This window comes from Sceloporus occidentalis, unplaced genomic scaffold (assembly GCF_023333645.1).
Source record: "Sceloporus occidentalis isolate IW3139 unplaced genomic scaffold, rSceOcc1.0.p SCAF_33, whole genome shotgun sequence".
Taxonomy (NCBI): Eukaryota; Metazoa; Chordata; class Lepidosauria; order Squamata; family Phrynosomatidae; genus Sceloporus; species Sceloporus occidentalis.
This window is the reverse complement of record NW_028317013.1, coordinates 2,822,989-2,846,042: the sequence shown is the minus strand read 5'-3', so window position 1 is coordinate 2,846,042 and position 23,054 is coordinate 2,822,989. Positions and strand designations below refer to the sequence as shown.

The window sequence follows — 23,054 nt, the reverse complement described above, 5'->3', positions numbered from 1 at the left end:
GTAAAGGTGCTGCTCTGCTGAAACACTTTCTAAGTGGAACCTTTTAAAGAAGGTGGTTCAGTAGCTGGATACAAGATGCTTGTTGACCAGATGCGCTTTGCTCGCCTGACACTTGATGTAACTGTGATGCCAATGCTACTTCCTAGTAACAAAACTGAGTTGAGACGTTTGAGTTCAAGCTAAATGACTGATTAAAGCCTTAAGAGTATGCAGGGCCAAACCTTGCGTCCATTAACACCTAACTGGCTTGAAGAGCTCCCCCTTAGTTTCCACTTTTTTATAGCAATACAGCATAGGTTTATAAATAAGCTGCCAATATATTTCTGGCTATGGCTGCAATACTTGCTTCTAGCTGTAGAGAAACTGAGCTGTTCGGCATGTTTAGTTACGTGAAACCCTTTAGTCTCCCTTCAAATCTGTTTGATTCAAAGCAAGTTTACACAAGTTATCTACAAAGTAACTGGTTTAATTTGCGTGTTGTCAAATGTTTGCATGCCTGTTAAAAATGCTAGGATGTTGATGGAATCCAGCCTTACAAATGCAGCTTACGATTGTTAGTTGTACTGAAGGTATTGAATTGTGACGCCTGTCTTTACTGGTAATTGCAGTAAAATGAATACGACTTGGCTTTACTGATTTCATTTTAAAGCACGCTTTGGGACGTCATAACCCGTTTTGAAGGATGCCATCCCTAGGGTATCAAAAGAACTTATTCTTACTTCCAACCGCACGTCAATTGATCAGGTTGTTTTGTTTGATTTTGTTACATGCAGCCTTATAAAATTTAATTGAAACAAGCGTAGGAATATGGCAAGCACCTGGAAAGAATTTGTTGAATTTTCCATGCCGTCTTCTCCCCCTACTGCATACGCTAGCGCCAACCTGGGCAATTCATCTCCTGTTGGACTGACTTTATCACCTTATGGGCGATCAGTAAGTTATTTCACCCTACTAGAACCTTGCTCCTTATTAATCCCTAACTCGGGCAAGCCCGTGATGGGGCCTGATGTTCCGTTATTTTCAAGGCTTTTTTCTTTTTTCTCCGCCTCCTGTACACTTCATAGTAACCATCTTTGTAGTTTTATTTCTTATCTATTTGGCACCGCCTAGCATTTTTATTTTGCCACTCCCTGGTTAGCATTAGGTTGTGTTCCTTTAGTCCTCTGGTTTGCTTAATACAAAACTGTTTACGCAGCTTATTTTAGTACTAAATCTCTTACCGTAGTAATATTCTTGTTCAATTTCTTCCTTACAGAATGTCTTCAGTAGTGTAGATAGTAGACTATTGAATAACAGCAAGCTGGCCATCCCATGCACTTTAATGCATCTGAGAGTGTAATATAACATTTCAGTTAATGTCTCCCCTCCTTACAAATACACAGTGGGATTAATCAGAACACCTTATGTGTTTCCTCTGCTTCTTGGCTTGCAGGAGATGCATGTGGCTATACATGTCTTCTTGCCAGTACAGACACGCATGCTCAGTTGCTGTAAACAATGTGTTGGATAACTGGCCTTCAGGAATATATCTTGGGCTTAAAGTCCCTGCTGCCAAACAACTAATTATGATAAAGACCATGATGTATCTCAACCCATGTGCCTTTAGCTAAACAATAGAATTGCTTATTTCTTGGCTTACAGGTGTTCTGATTATTGAAAGTCTATTGTGCAAAGCATGTAACTGGATAAGCAGAACTTTGTATTGCCATGAAGACGCAGTTGTGCGTGATGTGAATAGGAGAAGTTGCCCAAAATATTACGTGACTGCCTGTGATTAACTGTAGCCTTGATAAAGCAAACGTTTAGTGCCTCCGTTATAAAGTAAGGTGAACCTGAGCGTGTAGGGTGTTGGAGGCGCTGTAGTACAGTCACTGCAGCATGTCTGTGTGTGTGGTGACATGTATGTATGTGTGGTCAGGGTGGTGTGCTGCAGCGGGTATGGATAGTGAGGGCTGGAAGAACAGCAGAGACAAAACTGCTAAAGAGGAAGCTAGACACCGTTGACTCTCTTTGAAGAATTTGGGCCCAGACTCCTAGCGCTCGCCCGTAGAGTACTGTGTGTGTGTATATATATATATATATATATATATATATATATATATATATATATATATATATAGTATTACTGTAGAATTAGTAATTCATTTTGTTTAACCTCCTATAATTCCCATGTGTTTTTATATTAAAAATATTGTTAATGCGGCCCACCCTCTGCTTAGGTCAGTACCCCAGCCAGAAGTTCATCTGCCGATGGCAATTGTGTATTTAATGCATACTTACCGCCAGGAGTAAAACCACCTGGAGCACGTGTGCGCCCCCACCTAGCTATCTGCTAACATGCGGAAGCAGGAAAGGGGTGTTTGCACGCTGTTAATACATTGTGATGGGCCAATCCCCGTGAGTGTATTGGGGGGGGGGGGGGTAATTGACGTAAAAATTGCACTTTTTTTATTGCGCCCCCCCCTCGTTGTCACTTTGTAAAATAAAAATGATCTCATTGAGTAGTAAACCTCTGTCTATATATATATATATATATATAATTTTTTTTTTTTAGTAGTTCTTTGTATCCCAGTTACCTAAATCCCTTTAATATCGTTAAATGGCCCCTGCTGACTTGTACATCTAACGGTGCCCTGTGTTATCACAGCTGTATGTGATGGAGAAAATATATGCCATGCCAGAGCCTCTCACGCCTTCTCCTGCTGGCCCTCCTTTTACTACTTCTTGTGGGTCTAAAAAACAGAGGAGGACCCCCTTGTACCAAAGATCTGTAAGTCGGGGAACTGGTTGGCACCTCTTGGCATGGTGTTCCTCCTCGGCAGGACCTTGTGTGCTGTACAGAGTACAACCAAACTAATCCTAACCTACTGAGTCTTGTTTCCAAATGCCTGTAGCACACATGGTTTGTATTTGCTATTACTATTTACTACTTGTCTGCTGTGTGGATGCTCATCCTGATAATTACTTAAGCTATATCATAATAGCATGTGTTTGGAATCTCTAGGGCACTTTTATTCTAACGAACACATCCCTGTAAAACTGTAGATTTGGAAGATATTTGCCAGCTTTTGTCTATTGCAGTTTTAAATGGGTTTTTTTTTCTGTCGTAATTGTGGGGTTGCTCTGTTTACAAATGATGCCCATAACTTTTAACTGATTAGACACTTTGTTAGTGGGCATATTTTTGCTTAGCGATGTTTGCTAATAGCAGTGACCTGGTCTTGGCTTGGGGTTTGAATTTTGGCTGTTCTTGGTCTTGACACGTTACGCATTGTGGTAGGAACGGTTATATTATAGGCAGTTTACTCCTGTAGTGTTAGATCCCCACCCCCAACATAACATTTGAGCTTGCAGTTTTTGTTCTTCATAAATCATGTAACCTCCATGTCTTCCATTTCCTTGTGTGCACGCAATGTCGGCCTGTGGTGTAAATGCTAACCCTGACTGTTACTGACAAGTAACCAACTTTGTTTTGTTTTAAACCTAGATGAGCTTTGACCCAAACCTTCTTCACAACAATGGACACAACGGATACCCCAACGGTACTTCACTTCGTGAAACAGGCGTTATTGAGAAATTGCTGACATCGTATGGATTTATTCAATGCTCGGAGCGTCAAGCAAGGCTCTTTTTCCACTGCTCTCAGTATAATGGGAACCTCCAGGAGCTGAAAGTGGGAGGTAAGGATTTTCAACTAGAAAGTACTGGAATATTTATTTCCTTTTAATTAAACTGTAGTAGAGCAACCCTCCACGCTTTGCACACTGGACCTCCTTGGCTCTAAGAAATTAACTTTGTCGTCTTCAGCAGGCAAGCATGCAATTACACTTGATGGATGCCAACGGGTTCAGCGTTAAGCCTTGCTGTTATGGGAAACACAGGGAGCATATAAACATGAATTTTCATGTCCTCTGCGACAACATATTTCCTTTTTATATAGTGACAACAATTTATTTATATATATATTTCAGGGTGTATGACAAAACTAGAACTGACAAAGACAAAACACATTGGGTAGAAAGCCTTGGGTTTTCACCAGTGCTGCTGAAAGATGGCCAAAGAAAAGAATTCTCCATTTCTGGAGTAAAGTACTGATCACTTGGATTCAGACTTACTCTTCTGCTGCAGACTGTTAATGTATAGCTTTTGTCCCTACCAGAATTTTTTATTTTTTTTGTCCCTTTCTCAAGAACTTTGTTTCTTGCTCGAGCTTACTGTAACTGCTTTAGTGTTTATCAGCGTATTACTAGAAAGGAAGTTGGAAGCAATCTGTGTTTTCACTGGGAATATGGAAGTGAAAAAGTGTGCTCTGTGTTTTGTTCTGCAGATGATGTTGAATTTGAAGTGTCATCTGATCGAAGAACTGGCAAACCAATTGCTGTTAAACTAATAAAAATAAAAACAGAAATTTTACCTGAAGAAAGGATCAATGGTCAGGTAAACTACATGTGACTCTTGTGTTAAATCCAGTAGTCTAGCAGCTTGTGTGATTTGTGGGCTATTTCACTTATGAATAGGGAAAAAATAAATCTGTTGGTGCATTATTGCACTTTACTCCATCTTCTCCCTAATTTATAAAGGGTTGGCTATATAAAGTGTCAGGTGCATACGCCTAGTAAATATATAAGAAACTAAATCAGGGTTGTCTAAATTTAGACAACATACACCCAATGTCTAATGTCTTAACAGTCCCAGTAATAAGAATCTATATTAGAGGATTTTATTGAACGTAAGTTTTGTGGTTTTTTTTTTGGTTTTTTTTTGGTTTTATGCATTTGCCCATTTTCTAAAATAAAAAGCCAAATTACAAATTGTGTGAAAAATGCAAAACAAAGTTACTGCCAACTTAGAAAGATTGCTGTCAACATGGCCCTTCTGGAAAGCCCAGGGCTTTCATTATCTTGCAAGCCCCTACATGCGCAGGAACAGCTACCTGCTGCTCTCGACGTGACATTAAGGGGAAACATGCGTGTGAAGACTTAATGGTAAAAACCATCAGGGCTTCGTGCAGCTACACCTTAACACCAAACCTATTTACCCCCACAGCCCCAATATGTTCTCTGCCACAGAGATTTATTAATGCTTTTAACCCCTTCATTCCCCTATAGACGTACCGGGACTTCCAAAAAACGCCCACAAAGATGACGCTGCAATCTCTATGCAGGTCTGTGAGGACCTGCATAGAGATCAGTGTGATCGGTGCAGGGGGGTCGTGGGGAGGGGAGTGAAAGAGAAAAGCAGAAAAAAAAAGTTAGTTCATTTAAAAAATATTAAATAAATCATTAAAATATATATTAAAAAAAAAATTGTGAGCTGTGATGTCATTGTGACATCACTGGCATGTTCAGGAGGTCCCTAGGAGGACCTCTAACCATTTCTGTGTAAAAATAATATATAAAAAATATATAAAAAAAGATGATAAACAAATTATTAAAAAAACCTTACTTCCCATTGCCCTAGCATAACATCTAGCCAGTATAACCCTTCTGCCCCCGTTCACAACCCCCAAACCCGTTAAGCCATAGGCATAAAAATTATACAAAATTGTACACCTTATAGTATGCTCCCTGGTGCTGGGAAAGTCTGGAAAATCTATATAAATTAGGTATTTCTGAAATCAGGACACCTGAATTAATAAACTTGGAGGGGATTTTCCATCACTTTACCTAATTTTGTGAGGATTCAGAGGGAAAATGTAAAAAAAAAATTAGCTTAATTTTCTAATCTTCGCTAGTCTTTACTAAATTTCTCATTCTAAATTTTCAGCTAATCATCCAACTATGGGATCAAACGAAAGCTCTATCTCTCCTTGAATAAACAATATATAGTTTACATGCGTACACTATTCACAGGAAAAGAGAATCATCGCTAAACCGACATACCCCAAAAATGGCAAAATTGCTCTGGGCTTTGAGGTACCAAAAACCCCTGGGATTGAAGGGGTTAATACCTAGGGAGGCTTAAGCAACAAAAACAAAAAAAAATCTAGTTTGCTCCTGGGCATTTTGGGTATATCCTGCACAGGGCAAGTTAATAAATATATTTTGGGTGTTATGCATTGACTCTAGCTGTGTGTTTATGTAGCTTAAAAATAAAACTGGTATGTATTAATTTTTTTTTTTTTTTTGTTTTTTTTTTTTCTCTCACAATTTCTTGCATTTCTGAATTTCAAAATAAATCCTTACTGTATCGGTACACTTACTGTGAAACATTTCTAGTATTTTTTCCTTTTTACTATTTACTGGCTGGATTGTTTCATTGATGGCTTTGGGTATTGAGCAGTACTAGGGCCCAATTTTTTAATGCTGACTTCGGTTAATAGAACGTTCATCAGAGTTGACAGAACATCACCTTTCATGTAGAACTTTGTTGGAGGGTTACTGATACTACTTTGCCGTCATTGTTTATGAAATAAAAATCTCATAAGGCTTCAATCAAAAAGAATATATGAAAAATGACAACTTGCTAGTCTAATGGTTGCCTTCTCTTTTGCAGGTGGTGTGCGCTGTGCCTCATAACTTAGAAAGCAAATCTCCAGCAGCTCCGGGTCAGAGTCCCTCAGGGAGTGTGTGCTATGAACGCAATGGGGTACGCCATCTTAAAATGACATCCTATTACTATGGCAGCTTAAACTGTATTGTTAGTGTGCCACTAAACAGAAAGCCAGAGCTAACTTTTACTATATGACTTACAAGGTATTTAGTGTTGTAGCTAGTTCACACTCTTGATAAAGAAAAGTGATATAGATCACAGCAGGCTGCATATAACATTCAACGTACAAATATTGGGTTTCCTGCGGAACAAGAGTCTTAAAGGATGGAAAAGATGAATCTACAAAATGGTTGCTTTTACCTAGGTAAGTATAAAATGTTTCAGGGTCGTAATATAATTGATGGTCCCATCTAGGTTATAACTTGGCTTTAGCTATTGCTGATGCTTCCTATTGGGACCAGACATCATACCTTTTTTTTTTTTTTATGTCAAATAGATTTTTCCACATGCGATTGCTAGCTTACATGTCGAATGTCTATCCAGTAGAAACACTTGTGCACTTCCAGTTCCTTAACATGGTTTAGAAGTCAATAGTGTATGTCTTATATTTATTGGTAAGAGCTCTTTAAAAAAAACAATTTCCATTTTAACAAGACCTAGATCTCTGCTTTCCTGCAAAATGTGATACTGTCCCAATTTCCATGTTGTAATGTTTATTTGTATCGGACCCATCAAATTTATGGATGGGAGATTGAACCAAGTAGAGTTCTGCGTGGGACTGTTTCGTTCATTCCAACTCCCCCACCCCCTTACCTGAACTGCAGATTTGCTGCGCACTCCTGCAAGGCTGCCTTCATGTTGCTCGCACACAGCATCTCTTCTCTTGTCCCGCCCAGGGGAAGCAGGAACTGGGCACAGTCATAGATGTAAATTCACGTGACTCTGCTGGGTTCCTGGGCGGAACAAGACGCTGTGTGCGAGCAACACAAAGAAAGCCTTGCGGGATTACTGGGACTCGCAGGTACATTCAGAAGGAATGGATTATTCATAGCAGATATATATATATTTATTAAAGATAATACTCTGGAAATCCTAGTTTTATGCGCTTGATCTAGAGCTCTCCAGAGAAAAATGTGATAAAATAGGATTTAGTTTTATACTATTGCATCATTGGGTGTAGACCTCGTATCAAAATGTGCCCTATTACCTCCCAAACATGATAGACCCATGCATGCGTGGTATTGTACCTAATGGGGGGGGGGGGCGGAATGACAGTGGTAAATCTATTCAGCAGGATTTTTCCTTAGCTTTTGCAGACGAGTAAAAGTTTTCAAATATGTCCGGTTTTTTTTTGTTCAGTTTGTGTGTGTGTGTATATAAATGTTGTACATCCACACACATTAGATACCATTATTTTACTATAACAGAAGAAAATTAGAGCTAAATGGTAATGCTGCAAATAGGTTAAAACAGCCTTTGTCCCAAAGGGTATAAAAAAGCCTTGTCATTAAGGGATTAAATTATTTAAAAAAATATTTTTTTTAAATACATAAAGTATATATTAAAAATGTTGCTTGTCAGTGTGAACTAAATTACCTACCCACAACAAAGATTGGTAATTTCATAGCAGAACCCTAGTGCATAATGTCAGACAATCCGACGGCAGTCAAATGTTTCCCTTGGCATTGGTCAACATGGCTAAACAATATGTAAACTAATTTTTCACTTGCAATAACCCCTTCACTACAGGGCTTTTTAGTACCCCAAGAAACAGGAATACAATAAAAATATCTCTTGGCATGGCCTTTTTAAATTTTTTTTTTATTCTTGTAGGAGGTGTTCTATCTTACTTACACCCTGGATGATGTAGATGGAAACATTCAGCTGGAAACTGGAGATAAAATAAGTTTTATTATTGAAACAAGCAAACAGTAAGTGGCATAAAACATTTGCAGGTAACATTTTAATCGCTAGTCCAATAGTTTAACAATGTGGTATAATACAGGGCTCTTTGATATAGCATTTACACAAAAGCTCCCCACTGTCTATGAATAAAGGACAGTGCTTACAAAGAATGGATTGCTAAATGGACTCTTCTGTTTCTGGTGAGGTTCGTCATTGTGGTCCATCGTGTGTACAGGTACTTTTACGTGTAATCTTTCAGAGATTATAAGATTTATCTATAAAGAGCATAATATAATTTATTGACATGCACATTCCGTTGGTTCTATAGTTATCACACCACACTTCAGACCAGAATTGCTGGTTGCTCCTAATCCCCTTGTTCTGACATATTGACGTATTTGTTTTTTAAGCTGTTTTTAGGAATTGATCAAAATTGAAATACTTGAGTAACCTTTAGAAGTTAATTTTTGTAGATAAACTGATGTCGGTTGTATATCTTTGTAAAGCTGTTTTTCTTATTTCTTTACAGTACTGGTGCCGTTAGCGCTCGTAGTATTATGCTGCTAATGAAGAGAAAGCAAATGCGTTGTCAAGGAGTGGTTTGTGCCATGAAGGTGAGTTCTTCATATATTAGGTTGCAAATCATAGTCCAACGGTGTTCAGCAATCCTAAAATCGTATATGCGTGTCAATGAGTATTATAGAACCAGATCCTTTTAAAAGGTCACCCAGGTTTTGAGAGAGAGAGTCTGAGAGAAAGCTGCCACATGGCTTAAGGTCTGCCTCATGCAGATTTAGCAAATTGGTTAATTTTGCGTCTTCTCTTGAGAGCTGTTCTACAGTAATGCTTGTTTTCCATAACCAAGGGGTTAGAAATTGAAAAGTGATTTTGTTCTGCTTTCATGTATGGAGTAAAAGTTTTAGCTTTTGTTATAAATGCTTGCTCTGCTATTTTCTCTTGATAGGAAGCCTTTGGGTTCATTGAAAGGGGTGATGTAGTCAAGGAGATATTTTTCCACTACAGCGAATTTAAAGGTGACCTCGAAGCCTTACAGCCTGGTGATGATGTTGAATTTACAATCAAGGAGCGAAATGTAGGTTAAATAGCCTTTTTTGTTTTCCTCTTGGGCTCGTTTCTGTTGGTGTAGTGATTTTATAATTTATTTTTGCAGGGTAAGGAGGTGGCAACAGACGTGAGGCTGCTGCCTCAGGGAACAGTTATATTTGAAGATATCAGCATTGAACACTTTGAAGGAACTGTTACCAAAGTTATCCCTAAAGTACCCAACAAAAACCAGGTGTGGGGTTAATTAATTTTTGGCATACGTTAAACAGGTGTACTTTTTAGAGCTTGTTTGATGGAAGATCCTTAATAGAACAGCCGTAACTTAATTTCATAGTACAGCACTTGTTCAAGCTTTAGAGAGTAGGTTTACTTTTTTTTCCCTTTCCCTCTTGAACACAAAATAGAGATCATGGCAGGCTGTCTCCCTACTGGCTTAATATTTTGTTGCTGCATCTGTAGTGAAATCAGGGGCAAAACTAGAAACCACCGGGCCCTGGTGCTAACGTTGCCCAGGGCCCCTCAACCTCACCAGGCAACGTGCCACCTGAACAGCTTGAGTGCCTTTGCCCTCCCCTTCCAACATGCACTGATACACATGTAAGCACACGTACTCATACTAACACACTCCATCTCACCCCATCTTACACACACTTACCTCTCCAGCTTACTCGCACACCAGCAGCCTTAATTTCACCGTGGGGTCGCGTGATCATGATACATGTCCCCGTGCTGGTTCAAAATAGTTTTGAATAGGAAGGGCCGAACAAGGAGCCCCCTGGGAGCACGGGCCTGTCGCGCCTGTTACCCTTGTAGTTACGCCACTGATTGGTTTCTCTATTGTAAGCTCAGCAGGGGCCGCCTTCTCCTTTTTCTACCAGTTTGATTTTAAATATATCCTACAAACTCTGGTTGTAAAGCCGTACGGAATCTGCTGGTGCTATATAAATTTAATTTAATACATTATGAATTAAGCTTTAATGTTAACTGTGTTACTGCACCTATAAACAATATCAGAAATCCTGGATATGTGAATAAGAACAAATTTAATGATCTCAATTTCTCGCCAGAATGACCCTTTACCAGGTCGAATCAAAGCTGATTTTATGGTTCCTAAAGAACTCCCATTTGGTGACAAAGATACAAAGTCCAAGGTTACTCTGCTGGAAGGTGATCACGTGAGATTCAACATTTCAACAGATCGACGGGACAAACTGGAACGCGCTACTAACATTGAAGTCCTCACAGATAGCTTTCAATACACGGATGAGTCTAGAGAGATGGTTAGTACCATTAATGGGTTTTCCCCCCCGGTCTTTATAGTGTCGGATGAGAGTATGAAGTTAATGTGGGAATTGTGTATTGTACGGCAAAGAGAAATGGCACAAGTCTTTTTGCTAGTAATGACCTAGAGAAATGTGCACTCGTTGCAGTCTGGTAATGTCCGCCACCAGACTTTAGTGTTGTTTGACTGGTCCTGGGAGGAGCTGCCAGGTAAGTTTACATTTATGCTCCCAGTGTTCCTTAATGAAGTCTGATCTTATTTCTGCAGCCAGTGCCAGCTGACTCATTGCAAATAAACTTTCAGGGAGAATGTTATAAGCCAAGGGTGTCCAACCTGCGTCCCTCCAGCTGCTGCAGCAGCACTACATCTCCCATAATGCTAAGGGGCTGGATGATGAGTATGGAGATGTAGTGCTGCAGCAGCTGGAGGGCTGCAGCTTGGACACCCCTGTTATAAGCTATACTAGTGAGGCTTCATTAGGATCTGTCCACTTTATGGTCTCCAAGTTCGTCTCTGCTTAAAAACCAACCAGTGGGTACTTGTATGTAACCCACTTATTATTAGCACCGCATTGTCTTGCATGACCCTGACCCATTAAACACTGCACAGTAAAGTTGTACACTGAACGGCTGCAGAGCTACACAGTGCATTCATACTGCTGTTTCCCTTTTACAGGGTGTGATTGCAGCAATGAGGGATGGGTTTGGTTTTATAAAATGTGTTGATCGGGATGCCAGAATGTTCTTTCACTTCAGTGAAGTCCTGGATGGAAACCAGCTACACATTTCTGATGAAGTTGAGTTTACTGTTGTCCCTGTGAGTAAGCCTTCTTAACTAAGAGTACAGTTATGTCTGCTCACGTTCCTTTAGCAGAACAAGCAATGATTGTGCCCCTTTAGTGAAGGTTTTTTGTTTTTTATGCTTTGTCCTAAAACATATATTTTGCATGTGGACCATCTTGGTTTTTTGTAGAGGTCAGAGGATGTCTCTAACCAATAGCGATCCACACCCTAGTGCAGCAAACTAACCTTGGTGGACTTAATATGTAATGTACCTTCTTTGCTTTCTTGTAGGATATGCTGTCCGCCCAGAGAAATCATGCAATAAGAATTAAAAAGCTTCCAAAGGGAACAGTCTCCTTTCACACCCAGTCAGACCACCGCTTTGTTGGCATTGTGGAAAAAGAAGCAACCGCATCCAGCACAAAGTCAAACAGCCCCAACAAAGGGAAGGAAAAGGTAATCTATTATACACCCTTCCCAAACTTTTTTTTTTTTTTTAACATAAAATACTTTGAATTTGTGGACTTGAGAGGAAACATCCAAAGAGCATTATTTTTCCTTATCCAAGCAGTGTGCAGGCCATATTGGTAGCTAGACTACTTTTTTGTTTTGTGTTACCCGGTCTAAAATGCTTTGATTGCAGGACAGGGAACTTTTTTCTTTAAATTTTAATGACCCTATTTCACTTCTATCAGAAATGGTGCCAACAGAAGCTATTTTGGCTCTGGATCTTTCAAGCACAATAGGTAGACTGATTAGTGTCATGGCCTACCTAGGAACCTTTCTGTTTTGCAAAACTGGTTAACGTTTCCATAATATTATTGGCGTGCCAACTTCAACCTAAAACCAGAACTTTGGGTAATTTCTGATTTCTCTAATCTACATGTACTTACCTTGTGGTCATTGAGTAGAAAAAGGAAAAGGTAAGCAGTTAAGCATGGGGTGTTAAATATCCTCCACTGTGGGGGGTTACCAAGGTTTCTTGGTTGTTTGCATACTTCTATAATGTGTCTTCCCCCCCCCCCCCCCCCCATGTTAAGCCATTGTTTTAGTCTGCCTTTGCATTGCACCAGTTGAGTAGATAAGATAATGTCTGTCAACTTTTCCTCTGGATCTTTCCATGTTGTCTGTTAACTGGGTTTAACTGATCTCTACTTGCCTGTCACAGAACTTAATGTTAGGCAGCCATGAGAAAATGCACTTAACAGCTTCACTTTGGTCTCCTCCTTAACAAGTAACAGTTGCGCAGCACCTTATAGAAAACGGCCCGTTTCTCATGGGTTGGGTGTGTATACGGCTAGCATTCTTGCAGTTCTTTGTAAATGTATTTGTGGAACGTGAGACTGCAATGTGGTTCTGTAGTCCTAGCAGCATAGATGTGCTAGTTCAAGGGTGTCCAACCTTTGGCCCTCCAGCTGCTGCAGCACTATCTCCCATACTCCTCTGCCACTAAGCTGAAAGAGCATTATGGGAGATGTAGTCCAGCAGTGGGAGGGCCGCAGGTTGGACACCCCTGTGCTGGTTTAAAGATTTAAAAATCTTAAATGCATGTTTATGTTCTGTTTCTGAAAGCTAAACTATCCAATGAAACATGTTTTTGCATTATATATCTCTTCTAATTGCCAAACAGATTACTCAGGCGGCAAAACCTTTAGCATTCAGCATATGTAGCCCCCCCCCCCTGCATTTCGTTTTACTTTGGCATTGCAGAGGGAATACCCTGACCATGTAATTACTGCCCTATGGTTATTGCTTTCTCCAAATCTGTACTGTTTTTTTTTTTTTTTTTTTTTTTTTTTTTTTTTCTTGTAGTGGATTAGAGGAGGTTAAATGCTAAATGTAATGGCCGGTTGAGCATGGGTCCACTAACGGTGTACCTCACCTGAACAATAGCCAAGGGTTTTGGGTCTTCAGTTAAACCAATTTGTTGTCCTTTGTATTAGGAGGGTGAGGAAGGAATCATCTCCTATGAAGACTGTGGTATAAGGCTGACGGTTTCTTATCATATAAAGGATTTGGAAGGGTCCTCTCCACCTCAACAAGGCGATAAGGTGGGATTGTCGTTATTTACATTCTCAGTATTGTCAAATCCAATTTGCATTGTTTAGCTAAACACTTATTTAAGCACCTAGTAGCAATCTATCCCTCCCAAGAAATGACTGAAGAGATGCAGGTTTGGACTGGAATACATGTAATCTGCAAAGCATGCTATTTAATTCACATGTTTCGAAGGGCTGACAAACCAGCGGGGCTGTGATAAAACTACTATGATCGAACAGTGTCGTGCAAAATGCGGTTAATACTAGAAATTTTTACTTGGCATTTATTGACGTATCTCTTGAAGCCTGGCCAGGCCCCATAATAAAACTGAGGCGGGAAGAGCATCCAAGGAGGGCATCTCCGAAGGGGGGGGGGGGGTTGTGTGTGTCCTACAGAGAACACAGCACTTAGTATCTTCAGAGTTATGTTTGCATTTCAATAACAGAATTATAACATGAAGATGTTCTGTGTGCTGACTGAATGATGGAAAACCTGGCAGGAGGGTGAGAAAAGTGGGTCACTTAGATAACAGGTAGATGTGTTTGGTACCTGAATGTTTATAATACCATATAGTTCATAAGGTTGAATGTTATCACCCTGGAGTTGACTTACAAGGTACCATCACAAAATGACAGGATATACAACGCAACTCTTACATGACCAAGATATTCCTATAAAACGTGAATTTTATTTTGGACCAAGGGCTGTGACATAATTCCCACAGATTATTTTACTTGTGGTTTTTTTTTTTTTTTTTTTTTTCTGTAAATGTTCTTCAATCCTTGTTTACGAAGGAGATACACGGTTTCGTACGTATTTCTTGTGAGCATTTTTGCTCAAAAAAAACTAATTCTGTTCTAATCTGAAGGTTTTTATGGTTTTTGAGCACTTCAAGACTCCTTAGGTGTTGACCTTTAAATAGAGCTGAGTGACCGCAAGTGTTTACACAATGCAATATAACGCCAGAAGAAGCGTGCATGAATGTATAATTCCTGTTCATGATGTGTTCTGTCTCCCCCTGCAGGTTGAGTTCAGCATTTGTGAAACTAAAAGGACTGGACAACAAAGTGCAGTTTCAATGAAAGTTCTTGGGCGAAATTCTAATGCCAAAAGGTTTATTGGCTATGTGGCTACCCTGAAAGATAACTTTGGATTTATCGAAACTGCTAACCATGATAAAGAAATATTCTTTCATTACAGGTATCGTAAGGGTCTATGTTGCCATAATAACTTAGAATTTCCTTCTTTGATTTCACTGATCTGTTACTTTGAATACCCGGTAATTGAGAATTTGACTATTCCTCCTCAAGATGGTAACGTTCCTATGTAAGAGCCAATTCCACATGCAGTGTAGCCGCTATAGAAGATCTTCCCGCCAAAACTTCTTGAGCACACAATCCGCGTGCCCTATTCATTTAGTTATTTAACTATATATTCAAAACTAATTTGAAATGTCTCCTGGGGATCAGCATACTAAGTGTCTAAGTAGAGGTAGCTATGCTAAGTGTTTCTAATCTATCAGGGTTTTATTTTATATATTTATATAAATCCCTCCTGGTCTCCATACTTGCCCTGCTACCATGTATTGTAGAGTCTGAAGAGATGAGTTTGCAAACGGCTCAGTGTTGAAATGAGATGTGGCTGGAAGCCATAGTACTCCTACTTTTTAAGTGGAACATGTTTACCGGTCTTTTTCAAATAATGGCCAATTGTCTTTTCTCTTCAGCGAATATTCTGGTGATGTGGATAAGCTAGACCTGGGAGACATGGTTGAATACTGTTTGTCCAAAGGAAAGGGGAACAAGGTCAGCGCTGAGAGGATCTCAAAGGTTCACCAAGGTAAGATAGTTGTGCGTGGCTTTCCTGTACCTATGGTTATGTAAGGAGTACACTTTACAAGCTGTTCTAAATGACATCTACTTTGTGCTGCACTTCTGTTAACTTTCTTTTCTTTGCCCTGTCGCTTGGGTCACATGCAAAATCTTAATACGAGTTCTTGCAAAACTAACATCTAATGTTTCTTTGGCTATATTGTTCAGCAGTGTCGGTATTTTCCAAATCACATTTTGCGTTTACTGGACATGCAAGCTTTTTTTTTTTTATCCTAGATCTGTTTCCCAAAGCTTATGCTTTGAGCTTTCTAAGCTTGTATTTGGAATTTCAGTTATTGTATGCTGATCTCTTCTTCCATTGTCTTTAGTAAATGGTTCAAATGATGAAGTTGATCCAACAGTATATTGGGGTAGAGTGATCAGACCACTAAGAAGTGTTGATCCTACACAGACTGAATACCAAGGCATGATTGAGCTTCTTGAAGAGGGTACGTTTGTTCCCCTTTCATTTCTTTAGCTGTCACTGACTTATGATAAAGGGTCGGATAAGGTCTGTCTGGCCAGAATTTCATGTGATTTTTGTCTTCATCTCTATTTCTAAACTAGTTTCAGATAAGCAAAAGATTACAGAAGAAACTGATGAGCAAACTGCAGATTCAGAAGCAGACGCAGACGTGGACCTGGACGTGGAAACTAACAAACAAGGTAAACATTTTTGTAAGGATTTTCTCCCTTGGTTTTATGCGACTTTACTGATCTAATACTGTCCTGTAGTTGAGCGGTTAAGCGATGCAGCTTCCATTGGGACAGTAAATCTTATGCTTAAGTTTTACCAAATGAGGGTCTTAATGTGTTGCTGACTCTGACATCCTCAGCCTTGCATGGTGTCGGTGTCCTTTAAGTGTGAAGGTGAATTGTTAAGGGTAATGTAAAAATCACTTTACTAATGTGGAGCCATTGGATGCTTACATGCCACTTCTGTCAACAGCATGGAATCCATCCCGTTGGCTTTCTGCATTTGCATGTGGGGGCTTGTGAGAGTTGTGCGGTGGGATGGTAAGATGACAGGTTCTGCATTACTTGAGATGAGATGTCTATGTAGTCTTATGGTTTGGCATGTGAAACACCAGTCTGCTGTTACTGTACCTCAGCCAGCTATGGGCACAATTTGATTAAGAACATGTCTCTCTATTTTAGCTAGTATGAAAGGAAACCACATCCCCTTTGGAATTGTTGGAATGGCAAATAAAGCAGATTGTCTTCAAAAGGGAGAGTCCGTTAAGTTCCAGCTGTCTGTTCTGGGGCAGAATAGCCAAACGATGGCTTGTAACATCGAGCCCCTCCGCAGAGGCACTGTGGAGTGTGTAAAGGATCAGGTGGGTACCGCATCTGCTTTTATTGATTTTTAGCCATGTCAAATGCTTTCTTACCTGTAATGTGTATGTGAGTAAATTACATTTTGCAGTTGTTACACCTAGTTTATTAGGGCTTTAAGGGTTGAAAAATGTGTCTAGACAGTTCAACTGGAATAAATAAGCCTAGCTCAGTGTGGTGGATGCAATTCCACTGTCTGAGCCATTAAGCTTTTTACAATAGTAAGATGTAAGCCTAACCGGTTCTCTGGGTATGAAATATCAATTACTTTAAAACTGTGTCAATTGTCCCCACTAATATTTCTTCTATGTTTCAGTTTGGCTTCATAAACTATGAAGTAGGTGATAGCAAGAAGCTCTTCTTCCATGTGAAGGAGATTCAGGATGGGGTGGAGCTGCAGGCTGGAGATGAAGTAGAGTTCTCAGTTATCTTGAATCAACGTACTGGGAAGTGCAGCGGTTGTAATGTTAAACTTATAAGGTAAGCATTGTGGGTGACCCACGAATTATACATCTACTCGGGCCATGGCGGTTTTGGAATGTTGGCTCTTAACGAGAGAGAGAGAGAGAGAGAGATTGAAAACAGGAAGACCTGGAACATAGTTGGGCTTGTATTTAAAAGCTTTAGGGTGTCCATCTTTATAGTAAAACCATTACAGAATATGAGGCCTCTGTAGGTATCCACTTATTTTTACTTGCATTTAACCTCAAACTTCTCTATTGCAGCAGGGGCCCTGAAATGGTGGCAGCACCTCGTCCTGACAGATTAGTAAATCGTTTAAAGAGCATAACCCTGGATGATGCTAATGCACCCCGTCTCATGGTTCTACGTCAGCCCAAAGGTCCAGACAACACAAAGGTAACGGAAACGGAGAAAAGTTGCCACTTGATAAAAGCGGATCATATTGATATAGAAAGCCCTGTGTTTGAATGGTCATCCTTTTTACTGCTAGCTCTAAATACCGCATTTTGTATTAATCATGGCAATGCGAAACACTTGTAATAGCAAGTGATGTGATGTAGATGGATAGGGATCAGATGAAAAAAGGTGGCAGATGTAGTTTAAATTGGGCTTATAATGCCTGACTAACAGACTTATTTTTAATACGGTCGTTTAGGTCGCTCCTGGGGACCTTGATGTGAATAGTGGATGTCCAACATCCGCTGGGTGCTGATGCCGCCGGCCGGCGCTACTTTAATACTTTTTTTTTTTTTTTTTAAATGTAATATGGCAAGCTGGATCGGCTATTAAATGGAAAAAAAAATAATTAGTATTAAAGCAGCACCAGCCGGCGGCATCAGTGATGGGAGCAGCGTGAGGGGTGAAAGCTCCGCCCCCTCGCATCGACCTTTCACCCCTCACGCTGCTCCTATCACTATGCAGCCATCAGATTGTTGGAAATCGAATCTAAACAGCCGCTGGGTGCTGATGCTGCCTGCTGGCGCTACTTTAATACTTTATTTATTTTTAATATGCCGATCCGGCATATTAAATAAATTAAAAAAAAAAAAAAAAAAAGGATTAAAGTAGCCCTGGCCGGTGGTATCCGCACCCAGCGGCTGTTTAGATAAGTTTTCCAGCGGTCTGACGGCCGCATAGTGATGGGAGCAGCGTGAGGGGTGAAAGGTGAGTGTAAGGAGCCACTTCACTTGACTTGCCCTCCAGGCTGCCAGCCCTCCCCTGATGTCCAACGTTACTTGACCCTATCTCCTACTTTGTTTCCCTACAGGGATTTGTCTTGGAGAGAAAGCTCCGTCAAGCTGGTGTCATCGACTGATTTTATTCCATCTGCAGAAGCACATTACCTACTATATGATCAAACAAGGGATCTTGTGAAGAACAACATCATCATCATCATCTTTAATGCCCATAAATCTAAATCTTATTCTTTATAACTATTACATTTTAACACCTTTATGTTCAAACCAGGAAGGTGATGAAACTTTTTTTTTTTTTTTTAATTATGCACATTTGTAAGTGAGGAGTTACAGTTGAAGCCTTATAGTATGGTTTTTATATTTTAAATAAGCTTTGTTTTGAATGGTGCATCTTAAAATAAACTTTTTCCTATTTGTCAGATATGGTAACAAAGCGTGATTTTTAACCCAATGGAATTCTGCACTTCGTACTGTTTTGTATATATTCTACCTCCTTTGCCGCAACATAGTTCTACTTTTGCCTGTATGTCTTCATTTTCTTCAGTTTTGGGGCTTTGATGCCCCCAACCCCAGAGGACCACATGTTTAAAGGTGGAATATATCCTATTAAGGCAATTCTTGGCACATGGTTTTTAGGCTTGTTTCTTGGTTAAAGACAGATGTGTTTTGTTTTTTCTCCAATCAAAACCATTTATTAAACTTCCCAAAGCACCTTGTTTCCTTCAAAATCAGTTTAGTGTTAATATGTGGCTTTGAAGATGCAGAATTCTGTATGGGTAAAGTGCCATCTGTATGAACTTAAACATGTATAAAAACTCAGTGTTTTTTTTTTTTTTTTTCTTTGCTGCTTCAACAGTGCAGAGTTTCTGATGTTTAAAAAAAGAAAAATGTGCCTCAAACTTTTCTTTACATCAACATCTTATACTGTTTAAATTCTTTAGGCTTTGGAAGCTGTATTGATACTTGCAACGAGATGAATTTAGGACATTGGCACCATTTATTTTTCATTATCCATCTACTTTAACATCTGTATAAATGTTATATATATATATATATATATATATATATATATATATATATATATATATAATACATTTACACTTTCATGCAGGTCCTCCTCCCCTTGTTAATCGACAAAACAAAATGTGGTCAAAAATTTTCAATCCAGACCTATATTCACTGGATTTACGGAAGAGGGTTTTTTCCACCTCTATGATTTTCTTTTTGCAGAAGATGCATTACCTTTGTAAAACAAGACTTGGCTCCAATTTTTGTTTAATGGCAACAAAAGAAAAATTAGAATAAAGTTTTACCAATTTTGAAATGCCATGTGTTTGGATTTTGTTCCCCGCCTCTGTTGCTTACAATGGAATCATAAGAAATACAGAATGCAAAAAAGACAACATCCCTAATGCATTTATGGTGATCTCTTTAGATTTTAGATTGTGTGGGAGGGGGTTGGATTGGTAATACGTTCCCTCTGAGAAATGTGATTGTGGCATAGAAGGTAAAAACTGCCCTCCCTCGCAAGAATTCTGCAGATTTGAGGCCATGAAGCTGCATTGGAAGGTCTTTAAATAGTTAAATGCAATTCTGATAACAATTTAGTGTAATGGTGATGTAGGAGGACATACATGGCTGTAATGTGGCACAACTGCATGTGTACACCTCTTCACTGGGTTAAGGATTTACAACGCCTATAGGGTTTTTCACTTGCATACATTTCCTGACTTGAAAGCCAACCCCTTCCATTTCCCTGTCTTTTTCCACATCTTTGTCTGCTTCTCCTCTGTAGCGATGGGATGTGCCATGGCTTCACCCTTCTGCAGAAGTACAACACCAGCTGGCGCATTTGCAGAGAAAGAGGTGCAGAAATGCTTCTTTCTCCATGAATCCATCTGCAATATATTGTCTCTGATCAGCGGAGAAGGGGAACCTTCATACTTTTGTGGAAGTACCTGGGTAATAGTGCGGATACTGGTGGGAAGCGGACAAACAAAAGACAGAACAGGAAGATGCAAGTGAAAGATTGGTGGGGGAGATAAGGCAACTGTGTGTGTGAGAATGACTCAAGCAAATTCGGAGAAACGGCCCAACTACTCTGACTTGCAAAACTCCTGAAGCAATGCTTTGGGTAGAGCTGGAATCTATGCTTTTATGTATTTCCACCTCCTGGAACTGATGACTCTCTTCCCAGCCCAAGATGCGCTCCTTACTCAAGTATAGTCTGGAGAAGTGTTGTACCCAAGATTATAACATATGTGAGCTTCTCACAATATGTGACACTCAATATGCTCTCACATTTCACTGTTGACTTTATCCATACTCAGTGAAGCAAGAAGGGGATCTGCGCTATCGGCCAATTATGGATAGTGGAAAGAATAGACCCGGTCCTTGGAGACATTGCATCTCTTTACTAAAGTTTGGTTCTTGTACATGAGAATAAAAATCACTGGGGCAATACCTACCCTGGACAAGATGCTGCCCACGTATGCCATCTATGACCTTCGCAAGGGGGCATCGGACATACTCGATCCAATGAGAAAATGAACAGAGCTTACCAGCAAACAATGGAGCAGAGCAACCACCTGGAGACTGATCGCAAGGTCTTTTGTTACTGGTTCCTGACAATAATAGTAGGAATATACCCAAGAGCTCAAACACCTGCTGGGGATGCAAGAAGGATATAAAGGTTATGAGTTGCTAGGTGGCATGGTGGGGCCATTCTCACTTTCTGGAGCTCCATTTTTCGTGTTATCATTGGTAACCAGCTGCAACTTTACCTTCCCGTGGCCATACTGGATGTTCTCCCTAAGGGGTACAATCCTAAAACAAAGAAATGTTTCATATGCCTATAATGCCAGGCACTGGAAATCTACCAGTCTCGTGTTTCTTTTCTTTTTCTTTTATCCTTTCTTACTTGTACACTATATGATTCACTTAAACATATGTTTTTGTTTAAAAAGTACTGTCACCTTCCATGTGATCTGTGGAGTGTTGTGTGTAACGCTTTGCAGCCCCAATGCCTGGCACAAAGGAGGCAGCAGCTGCTGGTAAAATAAATTGAGCAACTAAAAGAGAACGCCACCTTTAACCCATTAAGGACCAAGCTGTTAACAAAAGATGGTCAGCACTCCAGGTCTTTAAATTAACAATTTCTCTTTATTCAAAGTCAAGTCGACGTTTCAGTCATTGTTGACTCCTCAGGACATGATGAATGTCAGCAATGACTGAAACGTCGACTTGACTTTGAATAAAGAGAAATTGTTAATTTAAAGACCTGGAGTGCTGACCATCTTTTGAAAGTGCTTTATATATATATATATATATATATATATATATATATATATATATATATAAAAAAAATCTCACTTTTAATTGAAAAATCCTTTACTCATCCAAAAATGCTAATGAAAAATGCTAAATAGATTCTACTATTTGTTTAGAAATACCCAATGTTTTTGGTTTTTTGCTTGTTTGTGCAGGTTATTGGGCAATAAGTACAAATAGCATTTTGCTTTTTTTAAAACCATTTTTTCCCGAAATGTGCTATTTCGGTTATCTTTAAGGCCAGCCAATGCAATTTACCCCCGTCAAACCATTTCTTTTTGAAAATTCCCCACGGTATTTCAAATGCTGGTATTTTAACCCTTTCCATGCATTCATTCTGCTACCACCCATTGTCAAACTTTGTGGGTTTTTTTATCTCAAAAATTGCACTTCAGGTATGGGTTTACAGCTCCTGGTATATGTCACTTTCAAACAAAACCCCAATATGTGTTTAGCAATATCTCCCGGGTACAGTGATACCTCCATGCATGGGTTTGTTGGGTTGTTTGGGAGGTAAAACAGCACATTTAGGAAGTGCGCATTTTTTAACTTGGAACTTTAACATCTGGTCTTACTGCCCCAATGTCCTAATAGGGCCATCTTTGAAGCCGGCTAATTCAATTTACCTCGTCAAACCATATATTTTTGAAAACTATTTTACAGTGATACCATCCATGCATGGGTTTGTTTGGGGTTAAAAGGCCACATTTTGGCCTTTTTTTTTTTTTTTACATTTTACTGCAACTGGATGGTTCCTCTGATGCATAATCATTTTTAAATGCTACCAATTTTTTAAACTTTTCTTTTTTCCCATATTTTTAATTTTTTTTATTTTTAAAATATTTTACTAATCACATTGTTATTAGAAAGCTGGGGTCCATTGACTTGCATAGTTGAATGCAGTACCTGTGTTCAACCTGCAAGTGGAGCCAGATTTTTTTTAAAGGACGTGCCGCCATATTGCAAGTGGCAAAATCACTCGCAGTGGCGGTTGTGACCGCTCTCCAGAGTTGTCACAGCACGTGAGTGTTTGGTGTCACTGAATGCCTCTGTAGAGTTGATCTCTGCAGCTGGCACTTTCCCAGATGTTCCCCTCTTTGCTGGCAATTCGCACCCTTACTCACGTCCGAGGTAAATTTGCTGCAGTTTATACCCCCCAGAAAGAAATTTGTATTGATGAGTCCCTAATGAAATTTAAAGGCTGCTTAGGATTCAAGCAATACATTTTGCTTGAACCTTAAATGCTCCCGGTATGGGGTTAAGTTATGTGGGAGCAGTTGTGGATACACACATT

General features: G+C 39.6%; 1 protein-coding gene across 2 annotated transcripts; it reads left to right on the top strand.

The window, feature by feature from the left end:
* The first annotated feature begins 807 nt into the window (after window positions 1–807).
* LOC149298337 (cold shock domain-containing protein E1-like) lies at window positions 808–18,549 on the top strand. 2 transcript variants are annotated; one of them, XM_089487459.1, is made up of 20 exons: window positions 808–933; window positions 2,648–2,770; window positions 3,488–3,680; window positions 4,328–4,437; window positions 6,496–6,588; window positions 8,326–8,423; window positions 8,927–9,011; window positions 9,362–9,490; window positions 9,569–9,694; window positions 10,530–10,742; window positions 11,420–11,560; window positions 11,818–11,982; window positions 13,470–13,577; window positions 14,591–14,766; window positions 15,293–15,405; window positions 15,767–15,890; window positions 16,600–16,774; window positions 17,089–17,252; window positions 17,498–17,630; window positions 18,502–18,549. In XM_089487459.1, exons 1-20 carry the CDS (start codon window positions 808–810, stop codon window positions 18,547–18,549), a joined length of 2,643 nt encoding a protein of 880 aa, XP_089343585.1. The 2 variants fall into 2 exon arrangements, with proteins under 2 accessions (XP_089343585.1, XP_089343586.1); XM_089487460.1 differs by lacking the exons at window positions 808–933; window positions 2,648–2,770; window positions 6,496–6,588.
* Window positions 18,550–23,054: the final 4,505 nt, after the last annotated feature.